At 40.5% G+C, this 17,725-nt stretch overlaps 1 protein-coding gene across 1 annotated transcript; it reads right to left on the reverse strand.

Moving 5' to 3' along the window:
* Nucleotides 1-209: 209 nt before the first annotated feature.
* TMEM252 (transmembrane protein 252) lies at nt 210-2,076 on the reverse strand. The gene is made up of 2 exons (XM_040580675.1): nt 1,762-2,076; nt 210-668 (listed from the first exon to the last, which is right to left on the reverse strand). Exons 1-2 carry the CDS (start codon nt 2,037-2,039, stop codon nt 314-316), a joined length of 633 nt encoding a protein of 210 aa, XP_040436609.1. The 5' UTR covers nt 2,040-2,076; the 3' UTR covers nt 210-313.
* Between the last annotated feature and the right edge of the window lie 15,649 nt (nt 2,077-17,725).

A 17,725-nucleotide genomic window follows, 5' to 3' on the forward strand; every position in this document is an offset into this window, starting at 1 on the left:
CTTTTGCAAGATACAGCCTGGTCATTTCTGTCTTTATGGAGATTCCTTCTGCTTTGAAATACTGAGCACCTTATATATGTATAAATGTATATATGCATATATGTATACAAGTATATACATATATTTGTATATACATACATACATACATACATACATACATACATACATACATACATACATACATACATATATATATCCCCTTCAAACAAATGATCAATGCTTTTCCTGGGCAATTTCAGCCTAAGTGGTGTACTATTAGGGATCGCTGACATACATCTTCTTCCAGCTTTCCCCACTTTACAGGTGCAGGGGCTTACCCACTGCCTGTCTCAGATGTTCTGACGGATATTGCTCTTTCTGGGGTTCCTTGGCAGTCTGTATCCTGTTGGTAACTGTTTTCTTGTGTGGATGGCTGAGAATTAGACTCCTCTCTGGGGTCTGCGTCTTGGTCACCTGTTTGCTGCTGCAGTAGCTGCTGCGCAGATGATTCGTACAGTGGTGCCTGTTCCTGGTCAGTTTCACTGATGAACTCAGCACTGCTTTCACTATACGGAGGTGGAGGGATGTTGATGACTTCTTGCTGTTTTAGTGTGGAGGCAACTGGCAGTGAGGAGGTCTGTTTTTCAGGATCTGTGCTGTCTTCATAGGAGGGGGGATAGAAGTCAGACCTGAAAAAAGCAAACCAAAAAGAAACACATCCTGGTGAAATGTGATTTATCTCAAGAGAGCTTGGTTAGGTGCTTTGTCTGTTACGTTTCCAAAGTCTAGATCAGGCCTAAACTGCAAATGGAAACTTAACTAGGTTTAGATCAATGGAATATATTAGTATGAAACAGCTGGCATATCTGGGATGGTTACCTGTGTCTTTCTACAAAATGTTTTATTAAAACACTGCATTCTAAAAAGATGAGTTTTCCCCATGAGAGGTTCCACGCATGGCATACGAACACTTGTGCTTGTGAGTATTTCAACAGGAGCCCAAGAGAAGTTTGATTTGGAAGAAGAAAGATATCACTGTTCAAAGTAGGTTAAATTAGTGAGTTGTTTGTTATTACAATAATCATTGTTTTCCACAGTTTTGAAATACATTTTGCATGTTTCTGCTCATCTAACCAAAATTTGCTAAGTGTTATTGTTATAGTATCTTTAGAGCACCCAGTATCAGTGTTTCTGGTGTGGTTTCCACAACAGTCTGGGAAAAGTAATTCATATCCAGTGACCCTGTTAAAGACTTTTGTCAGGCCTAGCGCCAATCAGTTTAAGAAACTCTTTCTCTCAAAGTGTCAGAGTTTGCTCAGACATAGAAGGTACGATTACACAAGAGAACTTTAGCAGGAGCCATATAGCTAGCTGAAGCTCCCTACATACCTCATTGTTAATAATATGGGCATCTATCCCACAGCAGCACATCTGGAATTGTCTTTTGGGATGGAACTAATGATGCTCCTGCAGGAGCTCCTTGAAGTCGGTGTTGCTGTACCTGCTGCCTCCATGCATGACTTTGGACCGCTCTGTGCAACATGCTACATTTCCTGTACTATACCTTGCCTTATGTACTGTTTGCACAAATTGCTGTTCGGACATTGCTGCTTGCTTTAGAAAATCAAATTTCAGATTACAGTTCTCTCCATAGAAATATAATAGAACGGCTACATATTTTTTTTTATTTTCTAAAGACCTTATATTACTTTCTTCTCACAGCACATTTACAAAGCAGCATCCCTCCCTCCCAGTTCATCAGCAGCAGTCTGCAACACATACCTGTCTATAGTGCTGACATGGAGCTCTCCATGGCTGGGGTTTCGAATAAAGATACTGCTGAGGCGTCTGAATTTCAAGGCTTCATGGAAAGTGCTCCAGAAAATGCCAGTCAAAATGAGAAAGAAACCCAAAGTTAACAGGCAATAGAACACCAGCTCATTATTTCCACATCTGCATGTATAGGAGCTCGTGGAAATGCAAAGGACTCCCAGACAAATAGTGGAGAAACCAAGTAAGAACATAAAAAGCCGAATGAAGGTAAAACCAATTTTTGGCATCTTTCCAAGCAGACACAGCACTTGGTTCCTGTCTGCTGTTTGTTTGCTGGCTCTCTCAGCTCTGCTGCTCATCTTCATGCATTGGTACTTTATACACTTGAGGATCAATTGGCCTTTGGACAATTAAGAGAAGCAGGCAGTTTTAAGATACTCATTAACTCTTCGAGATACTCATAATCTCTTTTGAGATTAATTTGTAATCTTAAACTTACTTTAAGGAAGGAAGCAGAGACTTCCTGCGTCATTCCTTTGCCACCGTAATCTCTGGAGTACATACTGAACTGCTGCATTTGCTGCATGTTACAATTTGCAATGGTTTACACAGTGCTAGTTTATGAATGAGACCTGTATGTTTTTGTCTTTAAAAAAAAAATCAAATAACAAAACCACTATTCATAACTCCCTATTAAAAATTTGAAGGGAAAATGTACTTCTTTCTTAATCATGAATTTTCATTTATTATTGGATTTTGGTCTCCTGTCTCTGACACATTATTAAACTGCCTTGATATTTTTAATAATCCTTTGAAAAAGGATAGACTTCTAGCTTGCTACGTGTTATAATCAATGAATTTAGTATATAAAATGAAAGAACTCAAGATTGCAGAATGTCGAAAAGGACATAGGCATACAAGAAATCTCTTACTTTGTTTGCAGGTTCAATTGTACTCCGACTCCTTTAGTGATACTTTCTTCTCTCTTCCAGCAATTTTTATTGAGTGATTTTCAAAAGGGTCAGTGCTCAAGGCTAGCACCTTGAGCCTATACTCACCTATACTCACCTATACTCAGTTTTCCAAATATACTTAAGACATCTGAAATTCAGAGATGCTTGCTGCCAATAGATTTTAGGCCTAAATATTGCTACCTTTGATACAAAAAATGATCTTTAGAATTAGCCTATGGATCTTCTCTTGAAGAGTATACCCACTAGTTTTCTATAGAATGTAGCAAACTTCATAATCAGAACTTGTCTATAAATGCTACCTTATTTGGAACATTACTGATTATACCTCTTAATATTTTCAGTAATGGAGTAATTAATTAGCCCTTGCCTAAGTTTGGTGTAAAATTTCTGTTGCACAGTGAGCAAATCAGAACAGGAGACTATTAAAAAAATAGGCTCAGGCTCAAATCTTTGATGCAATAATGACTTTATTGCAGGTATGCAAAAAATTGGGTGATATTTAATGAGGTTGGTTACGTATGGGTAACCACACATAACAAATGATTATGAGAATTTTCTGGCACGTCCTATCAGAAGGTTTCTTCCTACCTACTGTGGACTCTATTTCACTACACACAGTCTGGGGGAGCTGTAGGACTTCGGCAGTCAGTGCGATAAAACCTTCTAACATACTGCTTCAGTCTAGATGCTTAGGTCATTTATGCAGATCCTGAGAAAGGGAATCACATGTGATGGGACGAGGATGGTTCTAGCTCTTCCTGCAGTAAGCCTTCTCTGCTGGGCTGGAGGGGGTGGAGGGGGAAGCTCTTCGCAGGCATTTTCAATAGAGCACTTGAGCCTTGTATCTTCAGCTTAGAGGAGGCAGTTCTGATGTCTGACTGGACAGGATTCCTGAAAGTACTGGGTCTCCTGTCTTACCCTGTCCTGGGCTGTACCTGTGTGAGCTGTGTGTCTTGTAAAACAATATAATCATTAGATATAATTTTTCTAAGGGGGGCCAATTTTTTTTCATAGCAAAAGTGAAAATACAGCAAGACCAGCTGCTGCCCTTCCTAAGTAAGGCATTCAGGTAAGAAGCGATTTGGGGTAGTCTTTATTTCAGAGAAAAACCCTTCCAAAGTTGAAATAGTACTGTTCTCTTAGCCCTCGGTCACAGCCACCTAGGCAGCACCGAGAAAGCCTGGCACCGCTTCATGTGGAGGTAAGAGTGGGAGTGAGCAACGGCTGATCTGTGGCTGATACAATAAACTAGGTGATAAAAGTCAAGTGCTTGCCACTCTGCAATTCCTTCTTGCAATTCCTTCAGGTCATATTTCCTGCAATCCACCTTTTCATTTATCAAAAGTCACCTATTTATTTATTCTGATCTCAGTATTTGAAACTCACATTCACATGTAGTTTCCTGTGCTGTATTTGCCCTTGTTGTTTGATTACAACAAGAAGGAAATCATCTTACCAGTAACTTATTAGGCTGTCAATACTCTTGTGATTCTCTGGCATGAGGACATCACAGACTGCTGTCTCAGGGTCATTATACACAATAGCAATTCACAGACATACTTAAATATACCAAATCTCCAGGTGCATTGGATGCACAAAACTGTCACGCGTGTTCCACTTAGATGTCTCGAACACTTCAACCCTCACAGCCTGTACAATGGCAAATCTCTCCTCAATACATTTTCGTATATTGTAGCTGGGGAAGCAGCTGATAATTACGCACTTACCTCTATGGTTTGGGCTACCTGCTCACAGAAAATGTGCTAATGCTTTTGGGAAATACATTGTCTTTCCTGCTCATGAATTAAGACAAACAAAATTGCTCAGCAGCGTTCCCCTTGGGAGCCCCTGGCTTGTTCAGTAGGACTGCTACAAGTTTCCAGTCGTGGATAGCGCATTTTGGATAGCCATAGCAACCTGATTCTCAGTGCTGCATGTTCCACTCCTCCATGTCCCTGGAAGGCCAAAGCAAGTTCCCGTTTTCACTCCAGGAATGTACTTTTTCCCATCCAGCCATCACAGGTCTAGGACTGTGTAACAGCACTGGTCAGGACCTCTCCTCCTGCTAAGTATCTGCTGGCCTGCTCAACAGGGGTGTCATCTGCATGTAAAAACCTGCCTCAGCCATGCAAAGCACTGTGCTGACTTCCCCTCACACAGACCTACAGCTGAGAAGCCTGTCACTGGATCCTGAGCCCTGCATCTTCTCCTGTTGCCAAAGCAATACTTTGATTGATGCCTACAGTGACTGTGCGCTTCCAGGCTGTATCTGGCCTCTGTCACCATGGAAGAAAGGCTTCAGCATTCACCCCAGGCTGCGTATCAGGTAAGTTTAACACATTCCTGGACTATGACACTTTTTGCCTGGGAAAGGGCAATTTGACTATTCTCCACCCTGCAGTGAAGCAGTTTGCAGAGAGGCTCAGGCGGCTGCAGCACTGTCGGCACAGGGTGCTTCCCCAGCAGCCCAACTGCTGCACAGGAGTCTGGCGTGGGTGCAGAGCAGGGTGTTATTTCTCAGTGTGACCAATTTTACTGCACCTTTCACAGAGGAGGTTGAGGGCGGATAACCCAGTGAAACTTCATGTTGAGTTAATGCTGCAGGTAAGACCACTGCATTGTTCAGCATTTTAGCAGAGTACAGATACACAGAGGAACTGAACCTGTTTATTTGTCTAAGGAATTCAGCATTGTGTGCTAGTGTGGTCTGTACTATTTCTTATGGAATAATAATAAAAAAAGATTATCTTGAAATTTGGACTATAGAATGCATCTTAACTGAATGCCAAGTTAATTTTCTGGTCCTTATTATAAGAAAAAACTCCTCTGTACATGATGTACATTCATGTACTCTGAATCTTGTACATGCGTATTTTGTAACGAGATACAAAATTTTTATCTTGTGGCATGCAAGTTTACAGTCCATCTTGTTCACAGTGAGCTCTCCTGTACTATGTTTCCTTCTTAGAAAAATGGGAGTGAATGTTGTGTATTGGTACGTTTAATTGGTTTTAGGTTTTTTTATAATGAAGGCCCCCTACAGAGAAGATGAGTTCTGCTCTTGCCATCCCACAGTAAAGACTCAGCTCCATGTGACGGCAGTACTGCTTTGAAGCATGGCTGTAAGTGTGACAAGTTCATTTGCCATGTGCTCTCAGTTCATGTGTCTACACTGCAGGCAGGTTTTGGGCTGCTTTCATAGGGATGCCTACCATAGGGATAACACTCCACGGTGTGAGTGTACACATTTTCTGGAGGATGTGTTCCAGTAGCCCTTGAGGATGAGCCAGGATGGATATACAGAGGTATGTATGATAAATTTGTATCTATACATTACATATGCATACATACAGGCATTTACACAGAAGGGAAATAGGCATACGTAGATCATAGAATCACAGAATCATAAAATGGTTTGGGTTGGAAGATACCTTAATGATCATCTAGTCCCAGCTCCCCCTGCCAAGTGCAGGGACACCTTCCACTAGCCCAGGTTTCTCAAAGCCCCATCCAGCCTGGCCTTGAGCACTTCCAGGGATGGGGCATCCACAGCTTCCCTGGGCAGCCTGTTCCAGTGACTCGCCACTCTCACAGTAAAGAGTTTATCCCTAGTATCTAATCTAAATCTGCCTTCTAGTTTAAAACCATTAGCCCTTATCCTAATAATAACTGCTGCTCTCTGAGGTCTATCATCTCACTTATTCCCTCTGTCTCGCCAAGATAAGGCAACACTGAAGAATATCAGTGTCAGACAGGTATCAGGATAGATTCAACAAAGGTTTTACATGTCTAGGCACTAGGTGTTTCCATCCATAACCCTGGGGCAGCGAGCATAGGAAGCTGACATTAAGCATCTGCATGCTCTGTGCAGTCCAGGAGATCAGCACCTCTGACTGGGACCCAGGGTGGCCCCAAAGTGTGTCCTTGAGCTCCCAGAAGAGGCAGTGGGAGGCCATACATCTCTTAGCAAGCACGTTTCCTAGATGTAAGGCTACCACAAAGATATGCTGGGTTCTGAATACTGCTCACAGGTTTCTCCCCAGCTGCTTAACCTGGGGCTGATGGGTGTTACAACATGCAGCTCACACCTCCCTATACTGCTTAGTATGGTTCAAGCTGCAAAATACAGCAAAAATTCAGCTGCAAAAGCATTGGATGTCTACAGCAAACAGATGCCTTCCCTTAAAAGAACTGCTCCACTGGAGAAGGCATAAAGTGGAGCAAATTCCCACTATGATGAGAAAGCATTTAGCACATGTGCTGAAGCAGGTTTGTCAGGGACTGGGGGATCATAGAAGACTGTTGCCTTAGCCAATGGTTTCACAAAATTCAAGTTTTTAAAGGAAGTGTCCCAGCTGTGACAGAAAAAAGCGGTGACCAGGAGGGGTAAAGCCATGTGTGGAGGCTAGGAGTTTGTGCAGGGAAGATGGGAGTGGAGGCTGGGGGCACAAGAAACAGGGGGGGCCCAGCAGAACCCCTCAGAGCCACTGCCAAGGCAGCGAAGCTGGGTGCCTGCTCACCAGCAACAGCTGCTCTTCCAGAAAAGTAACTACAAAGGTGTAAGCATGTGACAGAAGCACAGTAAAATGAACTCTTTAAACAGGTATATAATTCACGTCTGTCTTGCCTAATATGAAGTCGACCAGTTCATCTCCCTGCTACCGCAGAACTGTCTCCCAAATTGCCTTTGCTTTGTGCTTTGTTGTTCCAAATATTCATAAATGCTCTTCCTGCAATTTGTTTTCTCCATAGGCTAACAGATCCAACTCAATCTACAACAACATTTTTCCTGTGTAATTTGTACTTTCTCCCTATCAGTTAAACACAGTCTACTTTACAAAATATTTTTTTTTATTTCTGCTTTTTTCATCTTTCATGTCTTACAGGCTACCCACAGACATAAATAGAAATATTGTGTTATTCATGACTACTATCCAGGTAATTATTGTTATTCACTCCTTCTGTAGTACTTGTCCTTCTGCTACCATACTATTTACTGAAGTTATGATGTCGATGAAAACACCTTTTACTTCCCATTTTCTGTTTATCAATCTGTACTCATTGAACTGTGTGTTTTAATTTTATAGCTGTAACATATCAGCATCACATCTGTGGTGTTGCAGGCTGAGTTAATTGCTACAGGAAAAGCTGGACAGGAAATTATATTCTGGCTATGTGAAAAAAAGGAAGGATTCAGACACATTTGCTTTCTATACTAGGAAAAAACATAAAAAGAGAGATTCTGAAAAATCTTTAATGAATAATTTACAAAGATTAAATAATCTTTATATCGCTCAGAAGAATCAAAAGCCAGTGACTAGGCTACCCCTCACAATGGGGGGAAGACCTGGCTTGCACGATAAACTTCATCTTTGGAAAAATAAATTCATTTTCTATCCCAGAGGGCTCTCTAGTAACTCTAAAAAAACTGGAGGAGCAAGTAAGAGCTGTCAGTGGCAGCCACTGGCTCCACAGCATGGTGAAGACAGAAGGTGCACCTCTTGGGGGGGAGCAGGCTTACAGTGCGACTGTGTGTGTGTGTGTGTGGAGTGAACAGAGGGCTGCTCAACACTGCATGAGAGCTGTGGATGGAGAGCTGACTGGGGAGTGAGGCATTAGTCCTGTGTGGTGCTGTGGGAGAAGAAGTAAAGGAGCTGCTTTTATGGGAAGCTGTATATCTGCCAGCTGTTTCACATTTGCAGGTCTTCCCGGTTTTGCAAGTTACAGAAGTTTTGTGTTTTCTGTAAGGGGTTAGTTAAGTCTGACAACAGACTATGGGTATCTTACCCTTGAGAACAGTGCTTCAGATAACTGCTTCTCTCATAGCAGGTATATAAAGGAAAACAAGAGGAGATGAGAAGCTGAAATAGCCCCATAATGCTGTTTGATTTTCAGGGCTCTATTATTTTTCTTATTTTCTGTCACCTAAGATATTCTGTAATGTTGTTCTTGGCCTTTTTCAATTCCCCTAACACTGTGCAGCTAGACTGTTTTATTGGCAGTGAGTGTCTTGGACTGCATCAGGCTGGACGCGCAGATTTCCTGTTTCTCTTACAAAACAGGAAGAAAGTTGCTTCTGATGAGGATCAGGTGGGAAAAGGGAATAGCTAACACGGTGTGAATGTTGCTGAGTAGAACTGGCTGCAGACCAAGGTCAAAAGGTAGCAGTCCAGACGCACAAAAAGCACTTCTTAGGAAGTCTGACTGAAGATGAACTTAATGGATGTTCCACTGGATGATTTGATGACTGTGATTGTTTCGCAATTTGCATTTCACTTGGAAAGGTCATTGCTTATCCTGTATCCTGTTGAAACCTGTAAAGCAGTTTTCTCACAAACCAGTTGCTAGAATTATGCTACTCAAAAAGAAATTCATGACATCATATAAATTTTTATGAAAGTTGTGAAAGACAAACATGTTTAAAAATTACTAATAAAATGGAAAAATTAAAAAAACATAAAATAAAAAAAAGACAATTTCATGGAAATATGAAAGAAGTATGAGTACCTACCAGCTGCATATCATATGATAGTACATGAGGCAAGATAATGTCATATTATAGGTCACATGTGCTGCTGTTACTAGAAAGTGCTATTTTACCAGAAATTTCAAGATTATCTCTTTTGCTTTATTCTGAAACGTATTGTATTCTAATGAAATGAAAACTCAGCATTTAAACCTCTTTTGTTTTTCTCTTCTCTCACCTTCTAGCACCCTTAGCTGACATGATCTATTGGTAATAAATGACTCAACGAATATTGTACATTGCTGTCAATAGTTCAGTGTAGCTTTACTAATGAGTCTCTCTTTAGCAAGTCTAGTATTCATTAAAAATATGCACTTGAGAGCATAGGAAATTAAGTTCCGCAGATATAGTCTCTTCTCCATATCATACCTGATTTAATTACAATGGTTTTGAGAGCACAGGAGAGTTTAAGAGTGAACGAGAATAGAAGCAATACATCAAAACAGTATTTCATAGATCAGTTCCCAGCCAGTGAGTTTGATGATGCCTATGGAAACCTAGATGTGTGAACACAGCAAGGACTACTCTTTGTCTTTGAAGACATGGTGGTGTTATGAGGTCTAGCTGCTATTTATGAATGAATGATTGACCTACATAAAGGAAACCGAGTTCAATTTTTCAAAATTTTTTTCAAAAAGCGAATACCTGAAAGGAGCAGGGATGAAATGATTTGATTGAAAATAGTAAGTTACAGGATTTTTATTAGAAAATTTCCCTGAACAGTTGAGAATAGTCTACCCCAGAACCAGGTAGAATAAACAAGCAATAAATATTAATACTTAAAACAAGAAGTTAGATACTAAGTTTTAAAATCACTGAGAAAAAAATTAGTTTTAACAAATATTTAGATTTGCTTTTTGTTAACTCACACATCCATGTTTTCCAGGTATTCTTTCTGTTATAATTTTATTTGCTAAGCAATTAAATACGGTAATTGTGATAACAATTCAATACTTTAGGGTGATGTGGAATGTCTAGAAAAATGTCAGAAAAAATCACACACAAAATTAGGCAGTTCCCTAATGAATATGGAATTACCTTTGGCCTATATGGCTGTTAATAAATCTATCAGAACTTGTATATTAAAAAAACCTAAATGCAGTGAACATGAGGGATTCTCAGCAGATGTGACGACTTCCTTTCTTTTAATTTCCTTCTGTCAAAAACAGAGTGCTAACTCCCTGTGACAAAAAAGATATCACTAGACTTTCTTTTTTCTGTCTGCAAGAAGTTATAAAGGAAAGCTCTACCTGTTAAAATACAGGCATGCTGTATTTTTCTCATACTCAAATCTTTAAAAATAACACATCTAATGTGATATCCAAAAGCCTGGGAAAGCTGTGAACCGCATATGCATTCCTATCAAACCAGACATTATGGTTCTTTCTGTAGGATTGAAGGTTAAAAATTGTCAAGACTACAGTAAAAACGAAAGCTTTTAAAATGAAAATGAAAATGAAAATAATAATAATAATAAATCACCAAACAAAAGGCTTTTCTATTTACTTGCCTAGGCATAAGAATTAGAGCCATAGGTAAAACAGTGTGACTGCATTAGCTGTGCAGTGTGAATTACAGGGTACGTAGGGCGGTTATCTCCATTTCGCTCTTTACCAACTGTTTACTACACAGTGGTGCCTCAAGGACAGCTGTATCTGCATGTCTTCTGAGCAGGAAACAATTTTACAGCATTGCTTAGCAAGCATGGGTAACTTTGACGCTGTTGAATAAGGAGCCTCTGTACAGGAGACAAGTTCCTTTTTGTTCATCAGGCATCGAAAGCATAGATCATGTGCCAACCGAAGTGTTCGTCTTACAGAAGGTTTTGTAATCCATCATTACACACACAAGGATTTTGGCAGACTTCTACTGATAAATTAGTATACAATCACCAATTAGTTAGAAAGTGATGCTATTGTATGTAATTAGCTGATTGCATTGTTTAATGATAGTGTGAAACATCTTGGGAAAAATTATACTGAGGGAGAAAGTGTAAAAGCAGTATTTTCCATTCAAAGTTTATATGTCAGTTTTAAAAAAAATATTTCTTTTCATTCCCTCTACATACTTTGTTCATACAGAAGACAATTGTCCTAAGATCAAGCTTCTTTACTTTTTTAATTGAGACTTAAGGGTGAAATATGTTTTTGTGCAAGAAATCAAAGCAAGACATATACTTTCTACAGATTCAAATAAGCATGCTGACATATGGTGCTGCCCATATGAACTGTGCTGCCCTCCTCTAGGACAGGTGTGGACTAGCCTGGGCACTGGTTTGACCTGTCTTTATTTTCATGGTGAGGAAGGCGCTGAAGCACAGTCCTGTTGGCACTGATGCCTGTTTGCCAGCGGCAGCAGGAGCAAAGCCAGGTCTTCAGGCCTGGCTGTGTGGCTTTAGCAGCTTTGTCAAAAGTAGATTAAAAGTGAACTTTGAAGGGACTGCTGCACTGGTTCCAGCAAAGCACAAAAAGATTACAGCTAGCTGTTTGACTGTGCTGAGAGGTTTAATATTAAAACAAAGAGTTCCCATTTTTTTCAAATTTGGTTAAATATTATAATGTAATTAGATTGAACCTCCTGAAACTCTTCTTATTTGACGTCATTCCAGTAGGCTGGCTAAGCTCTGCAATCAAATATCAGATGTTAACAGATAGATAGAATTTAATTGTTATAGGTGTACCTTTTCAGAACTTGAATTGGGAAAGATGCAAAAGCCCTGCTGACAGACTCCTGTGACAGAATTTTGCACAAAACCAACAAATTGTTCTAGGTAGCAAAGCTTTCAAATAATTTTTAACAATTATTTTCATGAGTGAATATGGTGTCAGAAATGACAAATATCTGCATTTGTTTCTGTAACTGCAGTGCGTGCTTTGATACATGCTTTTGTTTGCAATGGTTTACCCATCTCTGAATTGAACCAAATGAGTTATTCCAAACTTAAGGAAGCCTCAACAGTCTGCCATTCATTCAGTCAAGTTTATAAACAAGCAGGTTTTCAGCACTTACAGCGGACTTGATTTGCCAAAGGAAATGAGGGAGGTGGAAATCACAAGGAAATAAAAAGTCGAAAGAAAATTTTTTTACAAAAAGAAAGAAGTATGTGCAGCGGCCTAAGCAGCTATTATGCAGTGGCTGGGAAAACCCATGGAAAAAAGCTAAAAAAGGTGTAGCCTGTAGCACTGCGTGATTTTTTCATATTTTTGTGCAAATGAACAGGCATGTTTGAGGGAGAATTTGTCAACCATAATCAGCAAAAAGAGTACTATGGAGAGTCTAACAAGGGGAGGTTAGAGCTGAAGGTCTGCATTTTGGTGAGTGGACCTAGAAACATCAGCAGAGCATCAACAAAGTCCTAGTGTTCTTCAGTTTTCAGTTCAGAAACCAGAACTGCTGATCCTGGCAGGCAGTGCCTACACAACACTGCTCATTAATGCACAAAGCAAGGAGGCCTGCACCTAGATGGCTGCTGTATGGGAAAATGGAGTGCAGGAGATGGATATCTTGATGATTCGAGGAGAAATGTCTGTTAGGGCTGCAAGATCTGAAATGCACCACCAGCAGGTGCATGCAAAGGTTGATATCCAAGTGCAAAAGCTGACTAACTTCATGTCTGCAGGAAGGATCTCCATTCTCCTTGCAGGCTGGTACAGGCTGTACTGGCACTGCTTGCCATTGTTTGAAGATCCCCTCCCATATATGACACAGGAATATCTCCAGCTGCACAGAATGCATGTGCAAACTCTGCCGCCCTTGTAGATCACCAGCCTTACACTTGGAGAAGACTAATGGGTACTTCCCACCTCAGAAGAAGCAGTGGGCCTCTTTCGAAGTCACTGGCTGAGCCCCTCCAACAGGTGCAGAGAAGCAGAATGAACACTATTTCTAGTCAAGAAGATGATACAGACTGATCTATACATTCCTAAGGTACAACCTGGTCTGAAACAACATGGAGGTCCAAATGTATCAACTGTTCCTCTTGCTTTCAGTTTGGCCTTGATGGCTTCATAAAGGAGGTAGAGACCATGCTTGTGGTCCAGCACCATGCTGCTTACCCCTTGCTGGGATCTATAACCACAGTGGGAGAGGTATCAAAGGCTACCTTTATTCTTTGGGGAGTAAATTTTAAGATTTTAAACAGTACAGTTGATGGGGCTGGTACTGGAAACCCTGAGAAGAACCAAAGCTGGTGGTGATGCTGGAGGCAGAGTCAGTGCTAGTGAGGCCATAGGATATAACACAGATTTTTGGTTTGGACAGATCTTTAAGGTATTTGATGCTGATCTGGTGGATGATACAAAGACACTCAAAAAGAAGCTAAGAAAGCCACTGCTTTTGATTGAAAACACAAGGAAGGGAAATCACAAGAAAAAAGCAGCAAGTTAACAGAAAATTGGAAAAAAGTGGGAATAAAGGAAAAGGAACTTTATCTTTTGAAAACAGCTCAACCAAAAGCAAAGCCTGGGTGAGTCAAAAAACAACTCCATCTTGAATGTATATGACTTGAGAGGAACTGAAGAGTAAATGTGAAGTTATCAATTATGCTCTTGGCAGTGAGCAGAAGAGGCAGGGAATGTATGTTGTACCGGACTGATTCAAGCTCCCAGGGACCAACAGGACTACACAGAGAAAGAGAAACTCTTCACAGGGAACATTTATGGCTTCACAAGGGGAAAGAGAATAAATCTGCAGTACTGCTGATAACAATCATGGCTCAGTGATGCAATTGTAATGCAGTCAGATACGGCCATAGGAGGCATCAGGAAAGATCTCTTCCACAAGCATGGAAAATTGTTGATATCCATGTTCAAAGGCAATAATGCCATGCACAAGTTAAGTGATCCTGGTTGAGGATCCTTTGAGCTTGCAGCAGATGCACAGAAGCACTATTAAGTAAACAGGTGAATAAACAGCCCATTGTATGGGAAGCAACTGAAAGTGCTGGACATGTTGTACCCAGCAAAATGAAAGCTGAGAGGCAATACGGTTGCTGTCAACAAACACATTCAAAAGTGAACACCAAGGGGAGGAAAAAAGAACTATTAAAATCATTAGCAATGGAAGCACAAGAAAAAAGTATAGCCAGGAAGAAACTTAGCCTGGAAATGAGTAGGCTTAGAAGGGGGAAATTCTTGATTCACTTCACAATCAGGAGAGAAAAAATGTTAGAGCTATTAGAACAGCTTAATTGCAAGGGACTAAAAGCCAGTGCGTGCACATCCATGGTAATTAGTTTCCCTGTCCTGTATTCCCAAGACATTTTGTATAAACAGGCTTCCACAAAAGGTGGATATAAACCCAGTAAGGATTATGAAGTTCACTCGTTGATAATAACAGATGAACCTGAACCACAGTTTACAGTCTTGTGAACTCATATAGCATACTCTAACTAAAACAGTGGTGTTGTCTTTGAGAGAAATAAAGTCCGTCTTCCTCTCCTTCCCAGCACGTTGCCTCCAAAGCGGGAAGGCATAAAAAGCTTTTCAGAGGTATTTTACATGCAAAGTTTAAAGCGAACCTGGTCTCCAATTCACTGTGTCAACAATTTAATTAACTTCTGTTGTTGATAGTTTGTTCTCTGCAGCCAGTAGCCATAAACCTGCAGGACACCACACTGCTAGCTTGATGACTAAAGCTTTGTATTCCCTGCTAACTCATTAGAAGCTGCCTCCCCAGCTCCCTCTTTCCAGATGGTAACCCCAGCCAGCACCCATGTCTACCACTGATCACTATTGCTGTTTACCTGATCCATGCTAGTTCTCATAAGAAGGATGTCCCACGCTCCTGGTATCTGTTGCCTTTACTATCACATCCTAGTCATTGAATCCATTCATTTGCCCGAAGCATACCGAAAGCTATTAAAGGACAACTTCAGAAGTTTCTCCTCTGAAAATGCAGCAGTTGGGCACTGTCTTTATATTTTCCTTACTGCATGTAGCCAGAACCAGTTCTTGTGTCCAGACTTAGCCTCTAGATTTTTCAGTGACATGCATCCGTCAAAACCTTCAATATTCTGACTGTGAAGAAGCAGCAGAATTGAAGTCTTGTGTATTCTCCTCAGCTGCTATTAAACACCGTGCGGAAGAAATTTAGCTTTCCAGAAAAATGCTATAGCTCTTCAGTCAGCACAAACCACTACCCAAGGGATTATGTGCCTATCACCCAGCTCAGAGCCACTGCCCTCTGTCTTCCCCAACCCCTTTTTCCCTCCCTTCCCATTTTATCTAGCACTCATGTTCAAATGGGCACAGTGGAAATCAGAGAGGGGAACTATTTTTTTTTTTCTCCTTTTCCTCTGATCTGGTTCACCTGGCAGCTGCTCAGCTCCTGGACCCAATTGAAGGAGCAGCTAGAAATAGGCAGCTGGGGCAGAAAAAAGGGCAGAACTTCATCTTTTGGCACCTGTGTAGTTGTTGATTGTGCACCCACAGGAGAGACATTTCATACCTTCATTCTGGGTAGGGTTTTTCATTTCTCAGGCAGAAGTGCTGCTGTCTCTCTCTCATTCTCACTTAATTTCTTTTTCACTCCTGTTCTTTATCAACATCTTCTCCCAGCTTTTCCTACCTCTTAACCAATCCTTTTTGCAAAGCCAACTTCTATCTTTATTGCTGCTGCCTTGCTATTTGAAACCAGCAATGTTTCAAGTTTAACAGCAATAAAGTGTCCAGCCATTATAAAACAGGTATGAATGAAGTTGAATGAGTCTAGATAAGGATAACTCAAATAGCTATAGCTGGAGCATGTGATGTATGAGAAAAGTCTAGGGGAGGAGTGCTTGTTCAGCCCAGTGAGAGCAGGATGAGGTGGGGAAACTAAAGCAGTCTTCCACCACCTAGAGGGAGCTGAGTGAGAAGGGAGTGCCAAACTTTTCTCTGAAGTAGAACAGTAGAAGGATAAAAGTGAACAGGTAAAAGCTGCAATAAGGAAGCATGGAAATGGGGCAACTCTGGGACAGAGGCTGTGCAGTCTCTCCCATTTCAGATTTTCAAAATCTGACAACTTGGCTGAGTTTTGCAGTTAGCTCTGCCTGGAGCAGAAGTCTGGGTTAGGTGACTTCCACAGGTGCCTTTTGATCTAAGTCCTTCCTTTCTTTGGAATTGCCCAGATGGCAGAAGTCTAGTACCTATTACTTCAAATGTAATTGCCAGTATTTATCATGGCAACCATGAGATACAACACAACATTTAATACATATTACTCTGCTTTCTAGCAGCAAGCTCTTCTCTAACAGCATGCTATTGTTTACCATAAAGATTTTGTCATGAGGGCAGATGCTTATTGGTACAGAAGGCAGCTGGCTATATTTTTCCAAATTTGTGGATGTCACAGAATGTCACCTTTCATCTGTTTGAAATCATGTAACTTAAGAGACTGCTGTCCACTTTCATTGCTGAATCATTTAAATGAATCTTAGACGTTACCTACTATATGTTGTGTAACCTCTCCATTAGTATCAAGCAGTATGTATAAGTAAGTTGATTACTTTCAAGATGATCAGCTAGTTTATTGTAAGACACCTCAATCTGGAAACACTGCAGACTATCCCTCCTTTATACTGTGTTACTTAGTGAAGATAGCTACGTTTTAGAGAGAGTATCCAGTACTTTTATTTTTTCAACATTTTTTACAATCTTCCACTTTTCTAGTTGACTCCATCCTGTCTGTTTGCAATTCGCTTTCCTGAACTCTACAGGTCCTGTTCATGCTTACTGAAATGGGAATGCTGCTTCCCTTTAACTCTTGACTCTGCTTATTGCCAAAAGTTGGTATGGTCTCCTGTTCCCGAGTTACCTTTCAGTACTTCCTTCCTTTGCAGCTTCCTTTGCCTTCAGCTTCATTTAATCTCATTTTCTGATGATAAATTTATTCTGGATCATTTCCTCTGGAAATGCTGAGGTCAGGAAAGACTATCTACAGATTATCAGTGTAATGAAAAGTATGACAGAGAATGTGCTCTTCCAAGGAAGTGCACCTACAATCTTTATGGCATTTAGCTGTCAGAAACTTCTCTTTTCTTTCAGTTCTCAGCTACAAAACACTTCAACTTGAAAAGAGTTCTTCTCTGATAAGCAGCATTTTATATCTGCTATTATTCTTCAGACTTGTGATGTGCAGCAAATTATAATGTTTTGCAGAAAACAAGCATTTTGGAGAAATCAAACAACAGCTCTTTGAAATTATTTGTTATCCTTAAATGCAGCATGTCTGCACATACACTGGAAAAGTCCTATACAGATCTCAGCTTGGGAGGAAGGTAGGGAAGAGTATAAGATCTTATTAAAATTTTGGCTTTTTAATAGCATATCACTCCCTCAAATCATGTCATTGGTCAATACTTTTGTTCATTGCAGAAAACCGGATCAGTAGCTATCTTCATTATCTAAAGCATACCTGCAAAAGTTTGCTATCATCCAGTAATTTGCTTAGGTTCTTAGGTTCTATGAGCCAGTGGTGTCTAAAATCCTGGTTT

This window comes from Falco naumanni, chromosome Z (assembly GCF_017639655.2).
Source record: "Falco naumanni isolate bFalNau1 chromosome Z, bFalNau1.pat, whole genome shotgun sequence".
NCBI classification, from domain to species: domain Eukaryota; kingdom Metazoa; phylum Chordata; class Aves; order Falconiformes; family Falconidae; genus Falco; species Falco naumanni.

Coding starts and splice junctions, on each gene's coding strand:
- TMEM252 (XM_040580675.1), bottom strand. CDS start 2,039: ATGCCAAAAATTGGTTTTACCTTCATTCGGCTTTTTATGTTCTTACTT. Junction 669..1,761: donor CATGTCAGCACTATAGACAG/GTATGTGTTGCA, acceptor TGCTTTTTTCAG/GTCTGACTTCTATCCCCCCT.